General features: G+C 36.2%; 1 protein-coding gene and 1 long non-coding RNA gene across 3 annotated transcripts in view; both read left to right on the top strand.

Annotated features, from left to right (window-relative positions):
* The first annotated feature begins 2,672 nt into the window (after positions 1-2,672).
* LOC145260443 (uncharacterized) lies at positions 2,673-9,403 on the top strand. The gene is made up of 2 exons (XR_013864295.1): positions 2,673-6,861; positions 9,229-9,403. It is a non-coding gene; the product is annotated as an uncharacterized LOC145260443 (long non-coding RNA).
* Positions 9,404-18,744: 9,341 nt separating this feature from the next.
* LOC145260444 (E3 ubiquitin-protein ligase HECTD3-like) overlaps positions 18,745-25,636 on the top strand; it is a 140,079-nt gene continuing 133,187 nt past the window's right edge. The window contains exon 1 of one of the 2 annotated variants that reach the window (XM_080118502.1): positions 18,745-19,515. Coding sequence is in view for 1 of the 2 variants with exons in the window: in XM_080118493.1 (XP_079974619.1) it covers positions 19,924-20,208 (285 nt within the window). In the remaining variant the exon portion in view is untranslated. Of the gene's footprint in view, positions 19,516-19,632; positions 20,209-25,636 lie in introns of those variants that run through there. The other variant, XM_080118493.1, reaches the window with a different exon arrangement.

Raw genomic sequence — 25,636 nt, forward strand, 5'->3', positions numbered from 1 at the left:
TAGTGACGATTGAGCAACGATGTGGAGAAAATATTGATGTTAAAACTATTGAGTTTCTTGAGAAGTTTTGTTATCTTGCCATAGCATTGGAACATGAAGAGAAACTGGCGCCAATGATTGGAAGAATTAAGATTGGATCAAGTAAGATCAGGGAATTTCTGTCATAACTAACTAGCAGATTGTTACTGTCGACTAACGGAAGAGTCTATCGTGTATGTGTATCTAGTGAAGATGTATAGACATTTTTTTTTACAATGGAGTCACCACTTATCAAGGCCCGGAGGCCACCCAAGGATAAGGGTTAATGAGTGTACAATAGGAAAAAAATCATACTAATCGTTAGCAATGGAAATTTGGTAAATTAGATTACTTAACGGGATGGCTCATCAAGAATTTGTTCACATTGGACTTGAAGACGACCATATTGTAGTCAGTTGGAAAGTAGGAAAGCGGAGCAGAGTTAATTGAAACCTGGTCAGTGAAAGTTCAGGAGAGAAGAGTATATGAGAATGATAATTGAATGGGTACTGTGAGTCTTAAAGACCTATTTAGAGCTGATGACCTCAGAGGGAGATCAAATCTAGAAAAATGTATGCAGAACGGTGGATTTTGTAGGTAATGTCATGTTGAAAAATAAATGAGAGTTCTTGGGTTTGTAGATTTTATAAAATACTTAAAACGCCATGATTAAACATGGAAGTTACGAAGATGGATTTGAGAAAAAGTGGAATAAATATCTGGCCATATCTGGGGTATTTGTTGTAGTTATGTTCATTTCTATAGAGAACAAACAAACTTCCTCTTATATATATATATACTACTAGTAGGGAGACCCGATGTTGCCCAGGATTGAATGATACTCAACGAATGTTTCACACTCCCATATTTTCAGCGTCATCGAAATCGATAAAATCACCCGTTTTTCAATCAAATCGATTAATTGCCTCCTCTACTTAGGGACCCATTGCAGTGCATGGGGAGGAAGCTTCACATGCTTCCCCACTTAGTCCACAATACATTGTAGTCTACATTGCACTGTAGAGAACCTACTGTTGATTTCATGCAATTATTTTTAAATATAATGGGTTGAATTAAAGTTTAAAATGTAAAAGTCAAGTATTATGCTTCAATTGTGCACTAAGCAGAAATATTCATTTAAAATGTGCCCCCGTCATATCAAAGAACTTACTGCTTGTGCAGTGATAATGGCTTGAATTAAAGTTCAAAATGAAAAGTCAAGTATCATGTTTATTTTCACGCACTCTCATATAAATCGGACATGATGCAACTGCCATCGGTGACTGGATGATAAAACAACTCATCTGCAGCAAATTATTCGACCATCTCGAATATTTGTTTATATCCAAACGTCTTTGTTGGGTTCGTTGTGTCGACTTTGCACGTTTTTGGAAAGCTACTCTCCCGCTACCATCATAAGCGGAATACGCATGAGTGGAAAATGGAACGTGGCAGCCACATGACTATTGTTTCTCTTATTTTGGCCTTTAGCCCTCACATTCCATGACTGATGTTTCTGACAAAGGGGAAAAATTGCTGTTTTCTTGGTTAAAGTCTAACCTTGTAACACTTTTCATTGGATAGTTTTTTTACCTTGAAGTGGTATTTTTTAGCCTCTTATTTCAAATGGCTTTACACTTTGTCTGAAGTGATTTTCATGAAAAAAATATTAATACAAACTTGATAGAATATCTCATTTTTGAAGGAGGATCATTAATCAGAAATCAGTATTAATGGCATAGTGAACAAAGGACTTGGTAAAATTCAGTTGTAAAGTTACACTCTTCTGGAGGTTGAAGGTTCAGTCAGTGCGAGTGACAATCAAAATACAATTGTGAATTACTTAGTTATGGTTGAGAGAATAAGAACATGCTACCCTTTTGGATTAAATAAATGGTTCCGTTTGAAATTCCATGCAGATTCTGAGTTTGACAGAAAGATTGCTGAGTTGAACAAGATACAACTGAAAAAGGTTGAAGGTTACATTAAACAAATAAAATTGTGAAAATAGCACTTGAGTTGAGAAGATTAAAGAATCCAAATAATCCAAATAGTCAAGTAATCTGTGCAGATGAATTGTGTCCCTTTCACATACTCGACGAGCAGCAAAATCTCACTCCTTCACTGCTGAGGTCCCTAAATGCAGGAACACTTTTTACGCTAAGGGTTTCTTTCCTTGACCTGCTAGACTTTGGAATTTCCTCTTTATTTCCTGCTTTCCTGACTTTACTAACACACAGAAGTTTAAATCTAATATAAACAGACATCTCGCTACTCAACTCCCCACAATCCCTGTAAGACATGATCCCAAATATCCCTGACTTCCGTGTGGCAATACACATTGTTTGTAATGAAAATAGTTTAAGAAAAACACAAACTGGTTATTTGCAATCGCTAGATGCTATAAAACCTTCTACTCTAATAGTTTCTTCCCTCAAACTGCTAGACTTTGGAATTCCCTTCTGGGTTCCTGTTTTCCTAACTGTACTGACATGCAGATGTTCCTCCCTTCATAGTATCCCTGTAAATTTAGTATCAAATAGTAGGCCTTTACGTCAAAGTGACACTGTGTCTTCTTCGAGATGAAATAATAAATAAACGATTTCATCTATATATAATAAATCTCACCTGTCTGTTTAAATGTATGTATGTATGTTTGTATGTCTGCCTAAAACTTTCGACAGAGGCGACGGATTTTCATGAGATTGGTATCATTTTGAAGCTCTACCCTTCGGATGACAAATATTGAGAAATTGGCCCAAAGCGTTAATTCCTTCACCCTCAACTTTTCTACAGAGAGGAGTCGCTTTTTTCGCTGATAATTTCAGAAGTAATTGCCTCTTTTCGGTTGTCTAGCCTTAATTTAAACCTACGTCACTTCCAGTTTGGCGAGGGGCACAGCAGCTAACACGTCACTTTTTTTTCCTCCTTCGCGGTACAGGTTTGAGCTTGCCTACTTACTACCACTTTTTTTTTTTACGCTCGCAATTTTCCTGTTTTTTCTTGCTCAACCAGCACTGTTATACACACCTCCACTTTTGTTTCTGCCTTCGCGTCACGGTTTCAAGCCTGCCTGCCTACTTCAACTTTTTTTTTTTTTGCTTAACACACACCTCCAAACATCCAGTCAACGCCGGGTACCCATGCTAGTGCTTAATAAAGTTCATAAAGAAAAAGTTGAGAAATTATCATTATTGTTGTTGAATGGAGTTTTCATGGAAATGCGATGATCTAAAAGTTACAGGAGCAATATTTGATCAAACTGTACGAATTAAAAAAGAAATGATATGGGAAGCTGTAAGATGAAGAAGGATAAGGTTGCAGAACCCTCAGGTGTTGTTTCAGAAATGTTGAAGGTTGCGGGCGAAACAGGGATTGAGATGATCACAGATTTGACAAACCAGATCATAAAAGAGGTCATCTCAAAAAGACTGGAAACTCAGTACAATTTTAAATTCTTATGGGCGTAAAGGGAGAGCACTAGATCGAGGTAATTACAGAGGATTAAAATTGATGGATCAGGTCATACTTTCTCCACATCAGTAAATAAGAAGTCAAATAAGCATAGATGAAATGTTTGGATGAAGTGCAACTGGCGCCATGTTTATCCTGAGACAAATGTACGAGAATTTTTTTTATCTGAAGAAGAGATGTTTTTTGGTGAGTTTTGCAGAAATTTGGGACAAATGAGTGGTTGATGAACAGAGACATGCAGGAGAGGGGGGGAGGGTACCCAAGCACCTGCCCTTTTTACTTCTGTTTTAAAAGTGCCCTTTTCAGAGGAATGTATTATAGGCTTGTACCCTACTGGTGCTGTTTTTCTCACTTGAGCATCTGCGCTAAAACAGTTCTCTACACATCACTGTTGGTGAAGGTTGTTTAAGCAATGTACAGAAATGTTCAAAGTCATATTAGAATTAAGATCACATGTAGTGCCAATTTTTTTATGGTAAAATAAGAGAACATCCGGGTTCTGCACTGAGTCTGTTGCTTTTTATTTGTACCTTAAAAGCATTGTCCAGGGAGTTTTGTATGGATCATGTGAACGAGTTATAATAAGATGATGAATTAGTGTTCTTACCAAGACCAAATTGATGATCAGTGATTTTAGTGTGATGGAAAACCCTTAGAATGAGAAAAGTTCTGCAGCTCAGTTTGTGAAAAGGGAATAAGATACAATTCAATTTTTTTGTGATAAGCACACAAGAAGTCACAAGAAGTGCAGCAGAATTACAGGCTGAGACAAGATAACTCGTTTGTGTGTAAAACAATGGAGATGGACGTAAAATCAGACGAGAATTTAGTACATATAGATTAATTAAATTAAGTACATACAGATAGCAAAAAAGCATTGAGATTATTTGTGACCTGGTGACACCATTGAAGCATAGGGAGAGGCAGATGATATTTTATGCCCTTTTTCCATTGCTCAAGAGTCAGATGCTTTTTTTGTTCTTTTTTTTTATTTTGAAAGCTCACGCTCAGGTTCTCATGATTCAGCAGATCAACTGTCTTCAAAAGTCTGAAAAAAATTTAGATTGGTGAAAAGTTTTGTTTTATTAAAAGAGTTAAAAGACTGGGTTGCAAAAGATTGGCCGGATTTTAGAAAGTCACAGATGGGATACTCACTTCTCATGGCATAAATTAATAAAAACAAAAAAGATAAGGATACCAGTCAGAGTAACGAAAATGTTCCAGAATTTTGGATAACAACGTTTGGAAAAACAAAAAACTTGAGTCGCTTTTTTTGTGACAGAATCAACTCTTATTCCAGACTTTAGGAAGACTGGACAATGATCAAAATTTGATTATCAGATAATCAAGACAATGATCAAAATTTGATTATCAGATAATCAAGACAATGATCAAAATTTGATTATCAGATAATCAAGACAATGATCAAAATTTGATTATCAGATAATCAAGACAATGATCAAATTTATCAACAAAGAATATCAAAGTGCAACAAGCCATGCAGAAAGACAGGTATTTACATCTATGTACAGTTTGAATGTTTAAATGAAGATATTTTTTTTTTACAAGGGAATCATCACTTATCAAGCCTCAGAGGCCACTCGAGGATAAGGGTTAAAGAGTGTACAGTGATCAAAAGGACAATATAGTAATCGATAGAAGTGCAAATTTGGTAAATTTGGTTACTTAAGGGAAACGGCTCATCAAGAACTTGTTTACGTTGGACTTGAAGACGGCCATATTGTAGCTGGAAAGCAGGTAAACGGAAGAGAGTTCCACAGGAAAGATATGATAGATATCATCGCTGCAACGTATGTACAAACAAAAATTCTTATTATTTCCTGAATTATTCTGCCTACTCATCTTTAATTTTATTCACACAACGTTTCAATCTATGCAACAGACTTCTTCAGATGTATCTTTGTTAAGATATTGGCTGGGGCAATGCCAAGTTAGCTGAGCGATTATTATTATGATCGTTATTGATATTTGTAAAAATAAAATGCCAGAAAGAATGTTATCAAAACGAAATAAATATTTACAGATAAATTATTTATGTTAAAATAATTCCCCAAAATGTTAAGTTGATAAAAAAAATGTTAGAACAAAATACATGATGAAGGTAGATCATCCGTCTGGGTTGCGTGGAATTAATGACGCAGTGAAATTGGTGATATATGTTATTTAGAGTTTGGAGTCAGATGGAACAAGTTAACATGAAAGATATTGTCTCCGCATTTGGAAGCTGGGAAAAATGTGACCTTAGCATAATATAGAAAATTACGTCTTGCAGTTTCGATGGGACGTCAAGAATAATGTTACATCAAATGCATCACCTATGGTTGTTTGATTTTCTTCAGAGGGAGATGAACTCAGAAAATTTTTTTGAAGAAGGCTGGAGGTTACATCAGTAGCAATGCTGTACGAATAACACTTATGAGGAGAACAGTAGTCCAACGAATTATCAATCCTCATCTCAAGAATTCAGAAACAGAAAATTTTCTGTTGAGATGAAAGTGACAATGGCATACCTTCTGCTGATTAGATTTAAATTAACATTGATGATCCGTACTCGAATCAAGTCTCCTTGCATCCTCTATTGTTAAAGGTGAAAACAGATTTAATCTTTGGAGGTAAACGTAGAGAGTCACGTCACTATCATGTTTGTAAACTATTGAGTAGAAGATATTTTTGAAGGAAATGTTGCTTGGATGGCATAGACTTTGTTGGTGTGGTCACGTTGAAAGAACAGATGAGAGGTTTTCGGTTTGTAGGTGTAGAACAGTTGAGGTAGTAAGGGAAATGATGAAAAACATTGGAGGAAATGATAAAAATTGAACCAAAAGAAAGAGAGATAAATAAAGACCTGGTCAGAGATAGGTTAGTTTGAAAATCAATTTATCGTTTCAGATCGTTTAGATGCAAAATAAAATTTTATAACAGTAAAGTTTTGTCCATTCTGCTATATGGAAGTGAAATTTGGCATCTCAAAATCAGCCAAGAGAGGAAAGTAGACATGTTTGATTCCAAGTGCATTAGAAGGATTCTAGTGATCAAATGGAGCGATCAAACTAGCAATTAAGAAGTCAGAGATTGCACTAATCAACAGGTAGTATTGTTAGTAATCTGCAAACGACATCTAGAGTACTAAGGTTGACTCCAGAGAGAATTACCGACCAAGTGATCCAGTGGATCTTTGATAGAAAAAGAAGAGGAAAACCAAAAATGAAGTGAACAATTGAGAAAGATTTGATTGCAACAGGAAGAAAATAGAGGAACGACGTGGGTTGAGCTTCAGACTGAAAACGATCCCATACTTTGACTGCGTTATGTGTTACAGCATACGGCGGGAATTCCCAAGTCTATCAAGTAAATTATCTTCACTCTTTATTTTCACTGAATATAATTCCATTAAACAAAGTGTAAATGGTTTCTTTTTAAAACCTTGTATAAGTTTTGCGCCTCAAAGGATATTTTCATATACTTAGCATAATTTTTTATCCATACAAATATTTTAAAACCTACTAGTAAGCCGTAGTTAAAACACATATATGAGCCATAAAAAGTAAAATAATAATAGTGAAAACATTAGGAGAAAGAAAAAAATAGAATGATGCAGGGGAGGCAACTCTGTATATTTAGTTTTATAAAATCTACATCCATGCGAATAAAACATCAATTACTTAGTACAAAGTCAAAAGTATCGGTCCACTCAGACTTGCTGAAGGCTTGGGACGTTGCTCCATGTAAATCAGAGTTTAGAAATAGAACAACATGTTCCAATGAAAGCTTTAAAATACAGGGTGGAACGATGAAAGTGTCGTCCTAAAGAAAATAACACTACAGCTTTATTTTAAAACTTTTATTGAAAAACTCGGTTCAGATAACTTGAATATGTAGTAGAGCTGACATCTATTCCATGCAGTCGCCTTCAGCCTCAATTACCACACTCTTCAGCACATCCAGGTACATTTTGGTGTTGACTTTCAAGCTGACTTCGAAGATGTGAGGTTGCATGATGTGGCCCTCAATTGAAATCACACCAATAACCATAATCGTGGCCGGAAACTTTGTTTTCATCACCCTGGGCACATCTCTGTTATTTGTAGCAATCCAGCGATGCATTTTGAGGGTGTTGGCAATGGTTGTGTTCTCATAACTTGGATCATTAGAGAGCATGAGTTGTGCAGTGGCGCATCTCACGTTTGTCCAGTTCAAGCCTTATAAAATCAAATTCTAGGAGGTGAGAGCCACATGTCTGGAAGCCATAATGATGTCTTATGGTTTGTCAAACACTTGCTGCTTTGACAATGACACTCCATGATATGTGGGGGAATCTCATGTCTGTTGAAATCAGATGTGAGTGTGTGTATGACTTCTCACAGTTAGCCTTGAGGAATGTGATATAGTTGCAGTTGAAGGACAGGCATGATTATTCTGTTGCAGGACTTGTGGTATAGAAGGAAATGCGTGTTCATCTCATGTCTGGGTGTCACCAATTTGTTGCGGACTGGTGGATATATTATATATATCCCCCAGTCGTATAAAATAGGAAAAATGAATTGAATTGAGAAAGGAATGAACAACGCGTTTATTTAATTAAACAAACTAGAATTTATTTCATGTAGAAACAAATTAAATAAAAGGGTACAGCATGTATTTAGTTTGGCTCATGTCTCTCACTGTTAGCTGGTGAGAGGGAAAGTCTATTGTTGTATAGAGAGAGAGAGAGAGAAAGTCAATCCAGGCCATGGAGATAGAAAGTGTGTAAGATGTACCTACTGTCAGTTGGCTCTTGCCCCACACATAGTAGCAGGTGACGTGAGGCGCGCGGGCACGCGCCCCGAAAGGGAGCGATTGGTCCATCGACTGCCCAGGTCGGGAGCCGAATCGAAAAGAAGGAAACAGCTCAGGTCTCTCACTTTTGTAGGTGTTTCCGGGCGTTCTTCGTGCATGTGTGGATTTTCTTTAAGGCGAAGTGACGTTGTCCATATGTGCGTACATGTGCGCGTATGTGTGTGTACATGTGTGTATGTTAGCATGTGTGTGTATGCACATGAATGTGAGTGTATGCACGTGAACGTGAATATATGTACGTGTGTGTACGTGCGCACGTGTTTGTGTGCGCATATGTGTATGACAAGAAAAATGGCTTGAGATGTGAACGCGTGTTTTGTGTGAAACTAGAAAGGGCTCACACAATTCCTCGATACCTCAGAGGAAGAGTGAGTCTAATTTTTTCCCAGGCACCACTGCTTGGAGGCATGTGCAGACATACCGAGACATATTCGAGAAACTAATATGTATAAAGTCGAGTAGATAGATCATTTATGAACTATTAGAAGACTTGAATGAAGTTGTATGAGTATTCACAAGTCTGATTGGGTGCTGTTATGGTTTTAAATTATTATACCTGTCCCTCTAGTATTATCACTTCCAGCTACCCCTAGTGATAATAAAATACTGCAGATTATTCTCCTTAGCAATGTCAGTGCATTAAGTTCCATCCTCAAACAAAGCAATGTGGAATGCATAAAAATGCCAATAGAGTAGTAAAGAAAGCCATGAAAGCCATGTTTTGAGAGAAATGCTGGAAAGAAAAGAAATAGCAGAGTTCTCTTGGATACCTAACAAAGCTTAACCAGGAAGGGGGTCTCTTCATTTAAGATACTTGAGTTCATATCTGAACCCCAAAAAACTGATATTTAAAAATACATTATTTTTTTTTTTTTTCAGTGATCATCTAAATGATAAGAAAAAGGGGAAATATTGTTAACTTTACCCAGTTGTGTCCCTTGAACACTCTCCACAACAGAGAGTTATCTTCCCTATCGGAGACAGTGTAAAATGAACTTTCGAAATATATAGCGCGAGTGGTACGCACGTGTTAAATAAATGCTCTTCTACTCTACTCCAGTTGTCCGTGTTTATTTGTTTTTACAATGACTCTCGTCAAGAACATAGCAGGGGTATTCTTTTAGCTAATAAAACCTATATTAATGGTAAACCAGTTCCTAAATACTCTTTCACTCACTTCAGGTGTAAAAGATGTGTCAGTACTATCTTCAGCGTAATACCTTCAAGCAGTATCCCAATTAGTTTGCGAGTAATATACTTTTTTTCGTTTTTTTTTTGAATCCTTTAAAAGCAGTGTATGTGGATAAATAAACTACTGCCACTAATAAAATATCAAGATAATTTAAAGCTTTATAAAGCACAACAAATATAAATGCAATATATGAACGGACAAGCAGATGAGAAGGGAAAATAACTTACAGCAACAAAGTTTACTTTTTAAAATCGTTTCTGTGCATATAGAGGCAATTAGATGCATTTCCCTGAATTTATAAATTTTGATCCACCTTGAAAAAGCCATTCTTTTTTTTGATAAAAAGTTTGAATCAAAATCCGTGACAGAGTTAACATTTACTTTGCAACAGTTAAATGCTAATAATGCATTTCTACACTTTTTTTTCTGTTTTTTATTACATTTTCACCCCAAACAAGGCACATTGCCACTTTGGTGTTGGGGGCTACTACCAGGAGTAACATCTACTGGGATACTATGTGGGAATTTGGGCAGCAAAATGTCTGTTCACGTTACACTTGAACTTCTGCACGTTGAGGAAGCAGGGATCTGGAATGGAATTCCAAAGTCTAGCAGTTCTGGGGAAGAAACTACTGGAGTAGAAAGATCTTTTACATCTAGGGATCTCTAATGTGTGGGGGTGGGATTTAGCTGCCTGTCGGGTTTGTCAAAGGTGTTTACGTCGTGGGGGCACAAGTGATTGCAGTTCCTCAGAGCATTCTCCATTAAAATACTTGTAGAACAGGCAGAGGGATGCAACATTTCATCGATGGGACAGAGGCAGAAGATTAGATGCCAGTTTAGGGCCTATCAGATTGGCGACTCTCTTTTGAACCTTGTCTAGGAGCGAGAGACTAGTAGCAGATGCACCAGCCCAAATATGACAGCAATACTCCATACATGGGCGAATGGTGGCCTTATAGAGATACAGGATACTTTCGCATGTTAGTAATTTTCTAGCACGGTAGAGAGAGCCTACCTTCTTTGCAGCGGCCCTGGCAATGCTTTCAATGTAATTGTTCCAACTCATGTTTCTTCTGAACGTTAGGCCAAGGAGTTTGAAAGATGTACTCTCGGATAAAAAGTCGTTGGCCATTGCTATTGATGGTCTTGTAATTATTGACGGAAACTAGTTTAGTCTTGGTGGCATTGAACGTGACCATCCATTTATGTCCCCATTCCACTACAGATTGGAAGTCATCCTCTAGTGTTTCTGCCATTTCTTTAGATATATGTTCATTTGTTTTCCTGTCATGCCTGTTATTGAGTATGGTGTCATCAGCATATATACCCATCTCAGAGGCAATTTTGTCGGGGAGGTCATTTATGAATATTATGAACAACAGAGGTCCAATGATAGACCGCTGGGTCACTCCCGCATTTATATCATATTGTTTAGATGTACGACCGTCGAGGACAACCTGGATTTTTCTCTTATCTAAGAAGGATTTAATTATGTTTCGTATTCTACCAGTGATACCGTATGATCTTTTCCTGAGGAGACCATCATGCCATACCTAGTCAAATATATCTAGAGCTACAGCTCTGCCCTCCCCAGCTTTGTCCAGTGAGTCGTATATATGTTCAGAGATTACTGTTAGGATGTCTGCTATGGAACAGGCTTGTCTAAATCCATATTGTTGGTCAGTCAGAAGTTTAGCATCTGTAAGGTGATGGACTAGAGCATGGTTAATAAAGGTCTCAAATATTTTGGCAAAAAGTGGGAGGAGGCTAATTGGACGATAATTTGATGGGTCAGTTCTTTCGCCAGAATTCTTGAATACTGGTACCACAGAAGCAGTTTTCCAACAGCCCAGAAAGCAAGATTCATTAAGGCATTCGTTGTAGAGTTTGGAGAGAACTGGAGCTACTTCAGCTGAGAACTTTTTTAATAGCACAGCTGGGATGAGATCAGGTCCACATGCATTTGAAGTGTCAAGGTTTTTTATGATAGCATGCACCTGAGCAGGGGTGATTTTCAGATCGTCTAGCTTGGTGTCTGTCCGCATAGGAAAGTTAGATAGGGGGTGGTTGAGAGGGTTCAGTGTGGAGTTTAAGGCAAACCGACTGGCAATCATGTTAGCCTTCTCAGTTGCTGAGCAAACAACCTCGTGATTGTTGGTTAGTAGGGGAATTGCTGATTGCCCATTATTTACTACACTGTTGTAGATTTTCCAGAAGTCACGAGTTCCTAATTTTTATGCTTCGATGCGTTTTTTGGTGGTTTCAGTAAATTCTCTCTTAGCTGTCGCTATTTCTTTCTTAACGTTATTTCTAGCTTCTATTTACTTCTGTTTGTTTGAACTGGATTTATGTCAGTTAAATCTGCAGTACGCATGCTGCCTTTAAGTAATGGCAGTTGCGCAAGTCAAAGTAAACCATTTAGGAGAGTGGGGCTTGCTATAAAATTTCTGCATGAGGACATGTGCTTCAATTGCAGTTTTGAACCATTCAGTGGTCTCATTTGCGCACTCTTCAGCAGGAAGAGAAAAAATATTTTCCCATGGGGCATCTCTGATAAGATCCCTGATGGCTTCCCAGTCAGCCTTTTTATAATATCTTGTTGTTTTGAGCACTGGCTCTTCAGTTTTGGCTCTAGAGTTTAGGGCGATTTGAACCATTATCACTGCATGATCAGCGTTGCCAAGTGGGCTGTCAGCATTTGTTATACAATCATCGGGAACTGTGGTCAAAAACAGGTCTAGAATTGATGCGTGTTGCTCTTGCTGATCAGGGAAACAGGTTGGGAACGTAACCATTTGTGATAGGGAGTGAGATATAGAGAAGCTATGTGTTGTGCTGCCTGCTGTGTCTGTGTAAGTAGAGAATCCAAGCCAGTTTTTGTGGTGGACATTAAAGTCACCAAATACATGTACTTATGTGCTAGTGTCAAGGGAGAGTGCTGTGTCTATGCTGTCAGAGACTTTGTTTATTATGGTGCAGTCCTGGATCGAGGGAGAGCGGTAGAGAAAATAAAAGTAGCTAATGTTGTGTTGCATGTTAAGTCTAAAGCACATAAAGGCTTGATCGACCGATTCTAGGTTTGTTTCTCTAGTCAAGGGAAGGGTATTACAAATGTAAACTCCAAGTCCGGCATATGTCTGTCAGAGTCCTTACGGCAGAGTGGGAGATATCCAGGCATGTTAAAGTAGTTAGAGGGGATGGAGGAGTGTAGGTTAGTCTCACTCAGTGCTAAGATATCCGGGGTATATGCATTCACGAACATCCGTGGGCTTAGAACTAATTTAGCTGATGTTGAAGCATTTCTCCTAACAAAGATATCCGGGGTATTTGTTAGAAGAAATGCTTCAACATCAGCTAAATTAGTTCTAAGCCCACGGATGTTCGTGAATGCAAGCCTCAAGGGAGGAGGCAAGTTGGATTTGTTTGACCGTAAGCCTGGTTTAAGCTTATTTTTAGATTGTATTGTCATCATATTTTTTAAAGAGTTTCAGTTTAGATAAGGGGGAGCTGAACAGGAGGTTAATCAGAGTATCACACATGCAACACAAGTAGACCACAGCTGACCTTTCTTCAACTAGGATTGTTGCCTCAGGAAAGCTCACCGGGGATGAGTGCAGGGTCCCTTTCCATGCATCACATAGCACTACGAACATCCCAATATTATACAACTGTTGATGGAGCAGCCGCTCTAAGCGCTACAAAAGAGTTAGGGCACCTGTACTACCAGTTGGAAACAGCAGCCAGGAACTGTCAATCCAGTACCCTCAACCCATCAGAAGAAGGTAACCCAATCTAATTGCAGAGGCATATATTGTACTCAAGCACTCCCAAGTGCCCAGTTTTGAGGGGTGGGATGTGTCAGGAGTGGGGAAAATGGCGTTCATTGCCCTAGACAAGAAACAAGATCTACCACTGTGTGTTTCTGTCAAATCACTGTGATAGCGTCTCTGCGCTTAACTAATAGGCAAAGAAGGAGTATGGAAGCCGGGCGATAGACAGAGCTTATCTACTCCTTAAGCAGTTTAGATTTGCAAACCGGTAATTTGTTTGAGTCATCCAAGCATGGAGGGGCCTCCCTCCTTTTAGGTTTAGCTTCAGAGTTTTCCTTCTCCTAGACGGATGACCTGGGAAGATCTACTGGGTCTGTCAGCACTGAGAGGGTTTGCTCCGCGCCTGGGTCCTAATCCAGGTATTTCTGCCACCCCGCATGGTTAGTTAACGCACACACACACACACACACACACACACACACACACACACACACACACACACACACACAGTCATAAGTATATATACTCTGAAACTAACACACACATACACATAATGCATTAGCTCTTTCACACTGTCGTCAAAAAATAAATTTATACACTTATTTAATACTTTTAACATTTCTTACTGGAACTTTTACAGTCGAAAAATAAATAAATGCAACTGATTCATTGTTTCCAGTGTTATCAGGTGCTCTGAGTAATAAAACACAGATGTTTATGAATATTTTATCCCTTGTCGTGCCGATAATTCAACATTACTAGTAAAACGGGATGTTTGCATGTCTGAAGTCATGTGACAGAAACGTCCGCTAATCTTGATGCCTGATGCCATCTCGTCTGTCACTGTCAATCACACTTTGCCCTACAGACATTTATCAGACATTATGACACACTTTCTCCAGCTCCAACTCCTGTACAACCCCCGTTCCTTTCACCAGCCTCTGCTTTTCATACTCTTTGTTCCAGCATCTGATCTCCAACTCCAGCAGCTCCAGTTCCAGTGCCCGTTGACATTTAGCTCCCATTCCAAGGCTAGTCAATGTTGATCCCCTTTTTCCAATTTTCTGAAGATCTAGTTCAAGATCACATCTACATGGATTGAACAGAGACATTTTATTATACCTCAAGGACATCCAGAGTAAATCATGTGAGATGCCCTTTCTGAAGTCCTGTTTCAGTGATACCATTCCTGTCCTTTCCAGCCTTTTTACTTCCAGTGATGTATTTTTGCCTGTGTCTAATTTCTTATTTGTAAGAGTGATCACCCAGATAACTGGCCCCTGCAAATCTGAAACTATTTTAATTGACACAATTTATTGCCAAACTGAAAAAGTGAGCAATTGTCAATAAATATATTTTTTGTTTCAATTCAATTTATTTGGTAAAAATAAAACAATTAATTATCATGTAGGAAAAAGGTTGTAGACATTTACACAGAAGAGGCCACAGTAAACCAGCAAATTCACCTCTTCAATCTTGAATTGTGTTGTTGAGTCTATTTTAAGTTCTAGAGATTTTGATTGAGGAAGTGACCAGTTTAAGCGAAATCAATGGTGCAGAAGTGAATCATAGTTATTGAGGTATATCAAAATGACCATTGATGTGATTGTAAGCCAAAATGAGGTCACTGCATAATTGTTGACACCAAAGAGAGAAAAGTTTAAATTTCTTGTGTTGGTTTTCATAGGGCAGATCTGATAGACTTTGCACTATTCGAATAGCCAGTATTTGAACTCTATCACATATTAGATATGGAGAAGAGGTCTAACAGTGATCTATGAATAAAAATAATAAACCGGATGTTGACTCGTCGGCTATTACATACAAAGTGCACAAAAGTGTCTTTGTGCATCAGCTCCACGCACCTTTCCACTGAATAATAGAAGAAACCAAAATGGTAATGGCCAAGTGATTTTATCTTCAATGATCACATGAACCAACACTGAAATCTCGACGATCATATGTGTAATGATATCACTGCTCTTTCGTTTCAGCAACTTTTATATAGACTCTTTTGTCCTGGTTTCCTGATCTAACTTTTGTATGCACTCACGCATGTGTTGCGGACCAGGATATAAATACCCTAACTCGCTACAAGAAAAAATAATGAAACGAATTGGATGAAGGAAACAAAGAACTCAAATGCTGGAATAAAATAAACGTCATTTATTTTCTGTTGAGAAATGAAAGTCTTGGGTGTACACGTGTTCATTCAGCCGTTGACGACTACGCGCGTGGAAAGAGAAGTGAGTGATGTAGTGGAAAATGGGAACGATAGTCCAGCGTGTAGACACAGAAAAAGATAGAGGGTTGACATCAGTGTTACGTTGTTGCTCTATAATAAAGTGTTGAGTGTTTGTTGTGTCATCTCTAATAATGGATTAGAAGAGATGACGTGTTATATTATATATTTATGTTGTATCATAAAGGGAATCGTGTGTGAGTGACATGTATTTTCAGAACCTACCTCTGCTTCTTCGATGTTGGACCATCTGGAATTTCTCGTCCTGGAGGGAGACTTGATACCTGTTTTTGGATGAAGATTCAATCACTCCAAGACAAGGAATTAGTTCTATAGTTTATTTCACTTTTCCCAGATGTCCTGCAGAAGGTGGAAAGTGAAATCGGCCTGTGTGGGTTCTTCTTCTACACACGTCAGCGTTCGTCCCCCCCCCCCCCAGTGAAGAGGAGGAGACAACGGGAAGCCGTTCGCTGTCTTCTGAGTACAAATCAAATGTCAACGATTCAGCTAACCTGATCACATGACTCGCACGCAATCCAATCAGCTGATCTGCGGTCAACGTGTCTACACTATAACTCACCTCTTCCCCTCTCTCTCTCTCTCTCTCTCTCCCCCTCTCTCTATTCCTTAACATTCCTGCCACCATTATTTATAAAAATGTATGACGGAGACATACATTTTTTTACTACCCACTTTTTCTAAGGGAATCCTAAGCTCACCCGACTGGCAAAGGAACTGTCATACCATCATTCAATAAATCATAAATAAAATTACATCTACAAATAATACCATGTGGCACAAATCCTTGTGCCCTCGAAGGTCAACAACTCTCTGTGACCCCATTGCCTCCATCTCGCATCTTAGGATCATGCAGAGATCACGATATCTCTCGTCACGCTATAACGCGTTTCCATAAGCACATGACTCATACGAGATAAAAGATTTTTCTTATAATATTACGAGAGCATTTTTTTCTGTGTTCTCATATGTAAAATCAACAATTCGTTATCTGTATGTCGATCGAACTATCTGTTTTTTTTTTCTTATTTCTCTTAATTTAGCATATAATAATTTTAATTTAATATAATTTTAATGTGTCTTTTTTTACGGTTGCGTATATATATATATGTATTTTTTTTCACTGTTCAATGAAAGGACCCTATGTTGTTGTTTTTTTTTAACTGACCGTATATCTTTTATCATTCATTACGGCATAATCAGTTAAACTGTGCACCATGTTAGCCGTCAGCTACGCGGTGGTGTTCTCAGGGACAAGTTGTATCTATAGAGAGAGGAAGAATGTATAAAGAGTACGTACGGTCTGATAGCTTTTTGTCCCACATAGTAGCAAGTGGTGTGAGGTACGCGCGTGCACGCGCATGCCGAAAAGGCACGCTGTCGGTCTGTAGACCGCCCAGCTAGGAAGCTGGTCTGAAAAGAAAGGGTTGGAAACAGCTTGTCTCTTCCTTTTATAGGTGTTTCTGGTGTGTCTTTTGCGCATGTGTGGATTTCCTTTGGAAGGGGAAGTGACGTCGTCCGTGTGTGCTTAAGTGTGCGCATATGTGAGTACATGTGTGTACGTTAGCGTGTGTGTATATTCATGTGAATGTGAGTGTATGTACGCGAACATGAATATATGTACGTGTGTGGACGTGGGCGTGTATGCTTGTGTGCGCGTATGTATATGACAAGCAATATAGCTTGAAATGTGAACACATGTTTTTGTGTGAGACTAGAAATGGCTCGCGTACATGCGCATAGCAATCTTTTAATAAAGCGGGAAGCCATTCTTAATTCAGTTCCTTTCTTAACAAGACACACGTGTTCCAGGTCTCATTATTACACACGCAGCATGATAATATGCAGATTAGACGATCTTGGTCTGTAGATAAGCAAGCCATTTTAAGAGCGAGAGCGTTTATATTTTCTTGAGGAAGGTGAGCTGTGCACACGTGCTATGTTGAGGTGTGATGTATTATTGGAAGCTGAGAAAACGCAATAAAGTTAAAAGATGGTGTGAATTACAGTGTCAGAGAAAAAGACAGTGCTGTACCGGTGCAAATGAAAAGTGCATACAAAAACTGAGAACTGCAAGTCTTGCCAATTGAAGGCAAAATTTGCAGAGAAGAAAAGGAACTAAGGTAATAGGTAAAGAGAAGGTCAAGCACCAACGATCTTTGGCCAATTCCGACTCTTATAGATTTTGTAACATGCTAATATTCCTCCATCATGTCCAAAAGTGATTTATCAAACATGTCATTAGAAGTGCATAGTCGGTACATTAAAATCCCTCAATATGAGCGTCTCTCTAGCATTTGGAGACAGCTTTCATGGCATTAGGGAGACTTTGGTCATTGGCATCTGTAGAACTTGGACTGCAATATGCAGAAAGTAGAGCAATATTTTATCTGTCTGTGTTTATATTGCAAAGAACAGTATCAAATTTAATAGATAGGTGAACATTTGCAGAAAGTTGAAGGTGGTAAACTTGATGTTTGTCTTGTGTTAGTTTAAAATTATAATTTATTATTACATTCGTTTTTTTTTATTTTTATTTTTATTTTTTTTCATCTTCTTCTTCTTCTTCTTCTTCTTCTTCTTCTTCTTCTTCTTCTTCTTCTTCTTCTTCTTCTTCTTCTTCTTCTTCATTTGTATTTTTTTGTTTTACATAATTTTTTTTTCGGTTGGTATAAAATTCGAAATGAAGTCTGTAAATAAAAATCCAACTTTGAAGCGAATATTGGAAATTTCACCTTATTTCCTCGATTTCCCTTCCTTAGTTTGAAACAATGTTTTATTTAATGAAAATAAATATAACTTGTTTTCTTGCGTTGAAAAAATATATTGTAGAATAAAATAATCAAATAAACGAAATAGTGCTTATTTAAAATTAAAGCTATCTTCATAATAAAAATAAAGAAAAATCTTAAAAAAAAAACTTTATGGTGTACAAGTACAACAACTCGTCACCGAATGAAAATGTCATATTCCAAAAATTACTTAAATTGATCAAGTAATTTTTTTAACTAAGAAAATCAAATTTTATGACTAAACGCGAGGCTATGTTTTGGTCCGCCATGTATTTTAGATAAAAAGGAGACAACTCAGTACTCCTTGGGCGTTGAGTTCCATGGCGACCAGCACAAAAAACAAGCGTTGCTCCCTTCCTGGCGCATGCGCACGTAACATTTTTTATTTACTGACGTTGTCGTAGTAACTAAACGATTATTTGTCACATTATTTATTTATTTTGGAAAAAAAGTTTTACTCTTTATGAATATTAAAAGAAAAAAGTTACTAAACATTTATTAATGATATCTCACTTTTACAGACATTTGTTTTTTAATTTCTTTTTAAATGACGACTTTTATCGACTTTTTTTAATAGCATTTGCGGATGGATAAAAAACAAAAAATAACTAAACCATTTACTGATAATTTCTCACTTTTACAAATAGTTTTAGCAAATAAATGTTATCAAAGAAGTCAAGATACTGAGAAATTGTCAGTAAATGATTTAGTTATTTTTTTTCGTTTTTTTACCCATCCGCAAATGCTATTAAAAAAAAAAGTCGATAAAAGTCGTCATTTAAAAAGCAATTTAAAAACAAATGTCTGTAAAAGTGAGACATTAATAAATGTTTAGTAACTTTTTTTTTTTAATATTCATAAAGAGTAAAACTTTTTTCAAAATAAATAAATAATGTGACAAATAATCGTTTAGTTACTTAAGTTTAATTAGTAAATAAAAAACGTTACATGCTGATCGCCATGAAACTCAACGCCCAAGGAGTACCGACAACTCAATTCGAACTAACGAGATTCCAATCAGCCATGGCTATATTTTACTATTAAAACCGCTAAACACCGTAAAAAAACCAAAACGATTTTCTATCTTTAAAGAAACTACTTGATCAATTTACGTGATTTTTGGGATATGACATCTTTGTTCTGTGACGGGTATGTACACCATAAAGATTTTTTTCTGCAGTTTATTTATTTATTTATTCAGCAGGAAATTACGTAAAAAAGTTTCCTGAATGGGAAACTAAAAAAATACGAAAGTTTCAAAAAAGTCTAGCTTTACAAGAACAGGGGGGGGGGGAACAGAAAAAAAAACTTTAATTACTGAGTGTGAATAACTTCTCTCCTGTTGTTGTTTTTTCTCATCGCCGTCCTCCTTAAACTATCTCCATTCTTCTCTCCGTCCAACTCGAGCGAGTTTCCGGCTCGTGTGTGTCTCATTTCTTCGACTGTTTTAACTCCATTCCACCCGAACTCATAGACTATATTTCTTTAAAAAAATTGAAAAGAAACCCAACTGCATGATCTGCTCGTGTGGTTTGTCTGGTCGTGCTATCTTTCAGGATGGCGTTTGCGAACGATATCAGCCGTCGTCTTGGCCGCATTCGTTGTTTGCACCAATGTATCTCGTGTCTAAAACAGGCCCGGCCCCTACCCGAGTCGATCTGTTATGTCCCCGACCGGGTCGAGTACAAATGCACAGCTGGCACCGTGGAGATGTACCCGAAACCAGATCTCAACACACAACCCATAGAATGTTCACCCATGAAAGGTGTGCTCATCTCGAGGGTGATCGCCGGTGGACACGAATTCGCCAACAACCAAGGCAAATGGATCCGTGTCAAACAGGTGGGACTATTACGAATTATTATTTTTTGTTGTTGCCAAAAAAAAAAAAAAAAAAAAAAAAAAAGCATAAATAAATAAATTTAAAATAATAATAATAATCAATGTTTATATTTCAGCTGAAGATCCCATCGACAAGTTTTTCGGCGCTTATTCAGATACAGTCGACAGATCGATATAGGGTTTAAGCAAAAACAGTATTACATACTTAATTGTCATGCCGAAAAGAGTAATATATTCAAAAAATTACGAAAAATCGAGTAGAAATTTATTTCTAGTTAAAAGTAATTTTTACGGGAAATTGGGTAAAATCGCATTTTCTTATGCGTTATAAAGTAGGCAGTAGGAGGCTATACACAGGGGACATAACTCGGAACGAATATTTTAGGTTACTTGTGTCCTGGCTGCAATATTTGTTGTCTCATGCACTTATTGATCCGTGCTAAAATAATAACGTTATTGCCATTCTTAGCATGGGGAGAGGAGGGTGTTTTGTACCTATTCTATACTTTAACCTTACAATTGAATAAAAATACATATAAAACTTTAATTAAATTGGAAATACGATTTAAAAAATAGCGCGGATCAGTAAGTGCATTAGCACCCTTTTTTATTACTAAAACATATTAGCAGTTGATTCTTCTGTTCGATGAATTTTCGTAATTTTTGGATATATTACTATTTTCTACATGACAAGTACGTAATATTGTTTTTGCTTAAAACGATATTTAAAAAAAAAAAATCGATTTGTCGACTATAGTTTAACAATCACCTTTTTTTCTTTCATTTCACACACACACACACACACACACACACGTATATTAAATGAAAAATGAGAAATAAAAGTGATATAAAAATCATATCATCAAAATATAATGGAAAAGTGAAAGAGGAAAAAGAAACCTCTTTATGCTTCCGATTCTGATATATTGTACCTATTTTTTTATTTTTTATTTCTTAATTATTTCTTATACTTTCATTCTCATTTCATATCTAAATGTTCCTATTTACAATGCCTCCCCACGGGACAGAGTTAGACACCAGGGTCGTTTTTTAACGTGGAGAAAAGGAACAAAAATAAAAATTGTCTCAGTCGTGAAGGATTTCTCCTCCACTGACAGAGAACAGGAAATTGAAGTGCAGCATCGGAAGAACAGATACTACACTTTAGGCTAGTTTTTATCGATATTGTATAATTCTGGCCCTTCCCCTTTTTTGATGATAAGCATTTAGCTTCGAAATGCCATGGCCTAAAGAGTTTTTTTTTTCTAAATTTCCCATTAATTTTGCCTTATTGTTGTGATGATATAAAGTTATAACTTTTATTCCTTATCTTTTATTTATGATATTTGCTCCTCTTAATAGCGTGGATCTTTTCTTATTATGATAAGTTTTGCTTTGTTAAAGATATATTATTTGATAACATACTTGTATTATATATATATATATATATATATATATATATATATATATATATATATATATATATATATATATATATAATTGATGACAATTTAAAGTTAAATAAAGGAAAAATTATTTCATGTATCTACATAAAATATTATGTATCGATTCTCAGTAATTACTTCCATAGTGCTCAATACCGGAGTAACTAGGTTGCCATATATATATATATATATATATATATATATATATATATATATATATATATATATATATATATATATATATATATATATTTTAAGACTAGTTTTTTCTGTGGAAAGCAACTTTCTGGCGAGGATTTCTTGTTTTAACTGACCATTTATCCGAAACATCGCGACCATGTAAATTTGTTTGAATACCTTTAACCTAGAAACAAAACACGTTGTTGTTATTCAGGTGAGGTTCCGCATATTTTCTTGTCCTGCTTTCATTAAAATCAATCGATATTATTATAGATCGTTAAATCATTTTCTAAGCAATTACATGTTAACATCCTGAAAATCTAGGCGAAAAATATTTTAGAAGTTAGAGTGGGTGATCAGTTTTAATATATAAATTCAATGTTAAAATCACCCCCTTAATTCTGGTCCATCCTTGCATTTAGGGCAGTTAAAAGTCATTGTTAAAATGTCACGGTTAGCTACGATTCTTGACACTTGTCAATGAGATTCTAATTTTTTAGACGATTACATGTGAATACTGAATAACCTTAAAAATTTGACAGAAAGGTGCTTCTACACAATATGAACTAAACGAAACTGACTTTTGCTGAACTAAACCTAAAAATTATGTAAGAACTGGTTTATGGCTTAGTGCTAATAGAACAAAAACAACAGTTTGGGTTAGAAGTATCTAAATTATTTTAGTCGGGTATCTGTTTCGTATATAAATTAAACGTAAAATGGTCTCCAATTTCCGGGACATTCTAACGTTTTAGGGCAGTTAACCATTTTATTTTATTTATTTTTTTGTCATGGGAGATAAATTCTATGCATTTTGTGTGTGGGGGGGAGTCTTTTATTTTATTTTTTAAAACCCATATCGCATGTGTTAGGAGCTTGCCACTGTAAGTTAGGGTTATTGATAAAAAGGTAGTAAATTGCTTAAAAAGTTTGAATGATCCGGAATTGGTGATCATTTTTTTTTTTTTTTTTTTTTTACCTTAAATTTACATACAGAACTAATTACTGAAAAAATTTTTCTTTCCACCAAATTATTAGAGTGTTCAAACGTAATCGCATAAAACAAAACAAACTAAAAAAGTAGAATTTAATTTTTCTTTCCACCAAATTATCAGAGTGTTCAAACGTAATCGCATAAAACAAAACAAACTAAAAAAGTAGAATTTAATTTTTCTTTCCACCAAATTATCAGAGTGTTCAAACGTAATCGCATAAAACAAAACAAACTAAAAAAGTAGAATTTAATTTTTCTTTCCACCAAATTATCAGAGTGTTCAAACGTAATCGCATAAAACAAAACAAACTAAAAAAGTAGAATTTAATTTTTCCTTCGGAATTCAACTGAAGAAGGTGTTAATCCACAAATTTACCGATTTACATTATTTTCCTTAATGAAATATTTGATCAATAAAGCAAAAAAAAAAAAATCGATTTTTTGGGAGAAATTAATTAAAACAATATTGGCCATTTCGTACCGATCGATTTTTTTTTTCGATCATAATGTGTGACCAACTTATGAAATGAACTATTTTTTTTTTCATAGTAAAAAGGGTATTATTGGAGATTATCAGCTACATCGGCCTTCGTTTTCCTCAAAATGAGATTCTATTCTTTGTAGGCAATTACGTGTGAACACCCTCCCTGAAAAATTAGACATAAAGAAAAACGCGCACCACAATTATTTTTAAAGTTAAAGTGGGAGATCAGTTTCATGTATAAATTTAATGCAAATAGATCCCTTTTATTTATTTTTTTTTTTTCATAGACCATTCTATTGTTTTATAGCAATTAAAAGTCAATTATTAAAGTTCCGTAACTTATCTACAATTCTCTATTTAAGCCGTAAAAAAGATAAAATGAATGTAATATTACAACATGACTACAAAGTTCACGTTTTTTAGGTGTGTTTTGCGTTTTATTTTTTTGAAAATAATGTCAGTGAAGAAATGCGTAGCAGCAAACAATCGAGTCCAAAATTTCATTAGGTGTCATTATTCATCCTTGGTATATCGTATAATATAGTGATAACAAATGTCTATTCTACTCTTTACTAGAATTCTCTCAGTCACCACAATACCGCATTTACACTAGGGTACCCTTCAACTTGGATATCTCCAAATTGATTGGATATTTTAGTGTTCATATATATTAGTGGCCTGGAAAGGCCACAGGGGGAGACAACAGAAGCCACAAAACTAAAGCTGGCCTACAGGGCACTATATGTATACAGATATAGGCAAATTTGAGCATATTTTATTGGTTTGAAAATATAGGTTCTTTTTTTACCAATTGTCATAAAATTTGAGTCATAGAATAGGATTATAATCTTCAAAAAGCCTTCAGATTTTTCATGTTAGTCCCATAGAACAAAAGATATGAGCATTTCAATATTCAATTTTGCTACAAGTGTAGATATATATATTTCCCTCAAACCTCTGGCCTTGATACCACATCCTGTCTGCACATCCCTCGGCTAACATCCACATCTGTGGTGACTTCAACGTCCGTAACATGGAATGGCTGACCCATTCAAACAAGACAGACGATGAGGGGAGGTTTTGTCATGATTTTGCCATTGCTTATGACCTCACTCAGATTGTTTGCGAACCCACCCGTGTGCCCGATACTACTGGTCAATATGCAAGCCTCCTAGACCTTTTTCTCTCAACTTCTCCTGAGCTATGTTCATGTTCCGTTCATTCTCCTCTAGAATCCTCCGACCACACCGTCGTATTAGTTAAGATAAAAATGAAATATAATAAGTCCCCAGATGTCTCTCTGCACCGTACTGTATACCGATACTCTATGGCTTATTGGGATAGCTTCCGTACATTCATATCTGATTTACCTCTGCATTCCATGTTTAAAAAGAATGTGTCCTCTATAGTATCAGATCTGACCGAATGGTTAATTGTAGGCATAGACCAATTCATACCATCTAAAAAATTCCAACAAAAACCTAACAGCCAGCTAACTCAAATATAACAGTTTGACGAAGAAATGGAAAGAGCTCACTAAAAAAAAAGTACAATGCAACGGTTGACCTTTCTAAGGAATACAAGTTTTGACGAACGAAATAGTCATAAAAATGGATTTCACGCTAAAGAGAAGTTCGACTCAAGCGGAAAAAATAGTAATTCAGCAAACATTGGAAAGCTGTAAAATATTTTACTCGCGGAAGTACAACACTAAAAGAAAGAAACAGTTGTTTCCCAAGTTCCAAGAACAAAAACTGCATTCAGGTTAAAAAAAAAAGTAACCTCGATTAATAGTATTTTATTTACTAAAATACTAGTCGAAAAAAACAAAAAACAAACCAAAACCACTAATTGCAGTCTCAAAGAAAAAAAAGAAGAAAAAAAACTCGAACGTGGCAAAAGTGACAATTTACGCCGTTTCTCTTGGAATGCATCTTGAAAAAAAAAAACCCAACAAACTGTAAAAGTGAATTTTTGTTTTGTTGTAAAACGACAAACAGATTCGTATTACTAAATTACGAAAAGCAAACGTACAAGAAAGTAACATACGAAAAAAAAAGTTCACCAGTGGATTTCCTAATTGCTGTTCTCCGTTAGCAAAACATCAACTAAAGACTTTTTTAGTGAACCAAAAATATTTTTCTCTTAGGTATTAAAAAATACCACAGTTAAACTAAAATCAAGGAAAGAATTTTTTTTTTAAACTGAAGTTGTCACTGGATAACGGATATAAGACAGTAAAACGTCACGTAAGAAAAAAAAAACAAAAGAAAGAATTAAATGTAGTCCATACATTTTTTTTTTCAATTGTGACTCGAGTTGAAA

This window comes from Euprymna scolopes, chromosome 3 (assembly GCF_053919585.1).
Source record: "Euprymna scolopes isolate OS-2025 chromosome 3, ASM5391958v1, whole genome shotgun sequence".
NCBI lineage: Eukaryota > Metazoa > Mollusca > Cephalopoda > Sepiida > Sepiolidae > Euprymna > Euprymna scolopes.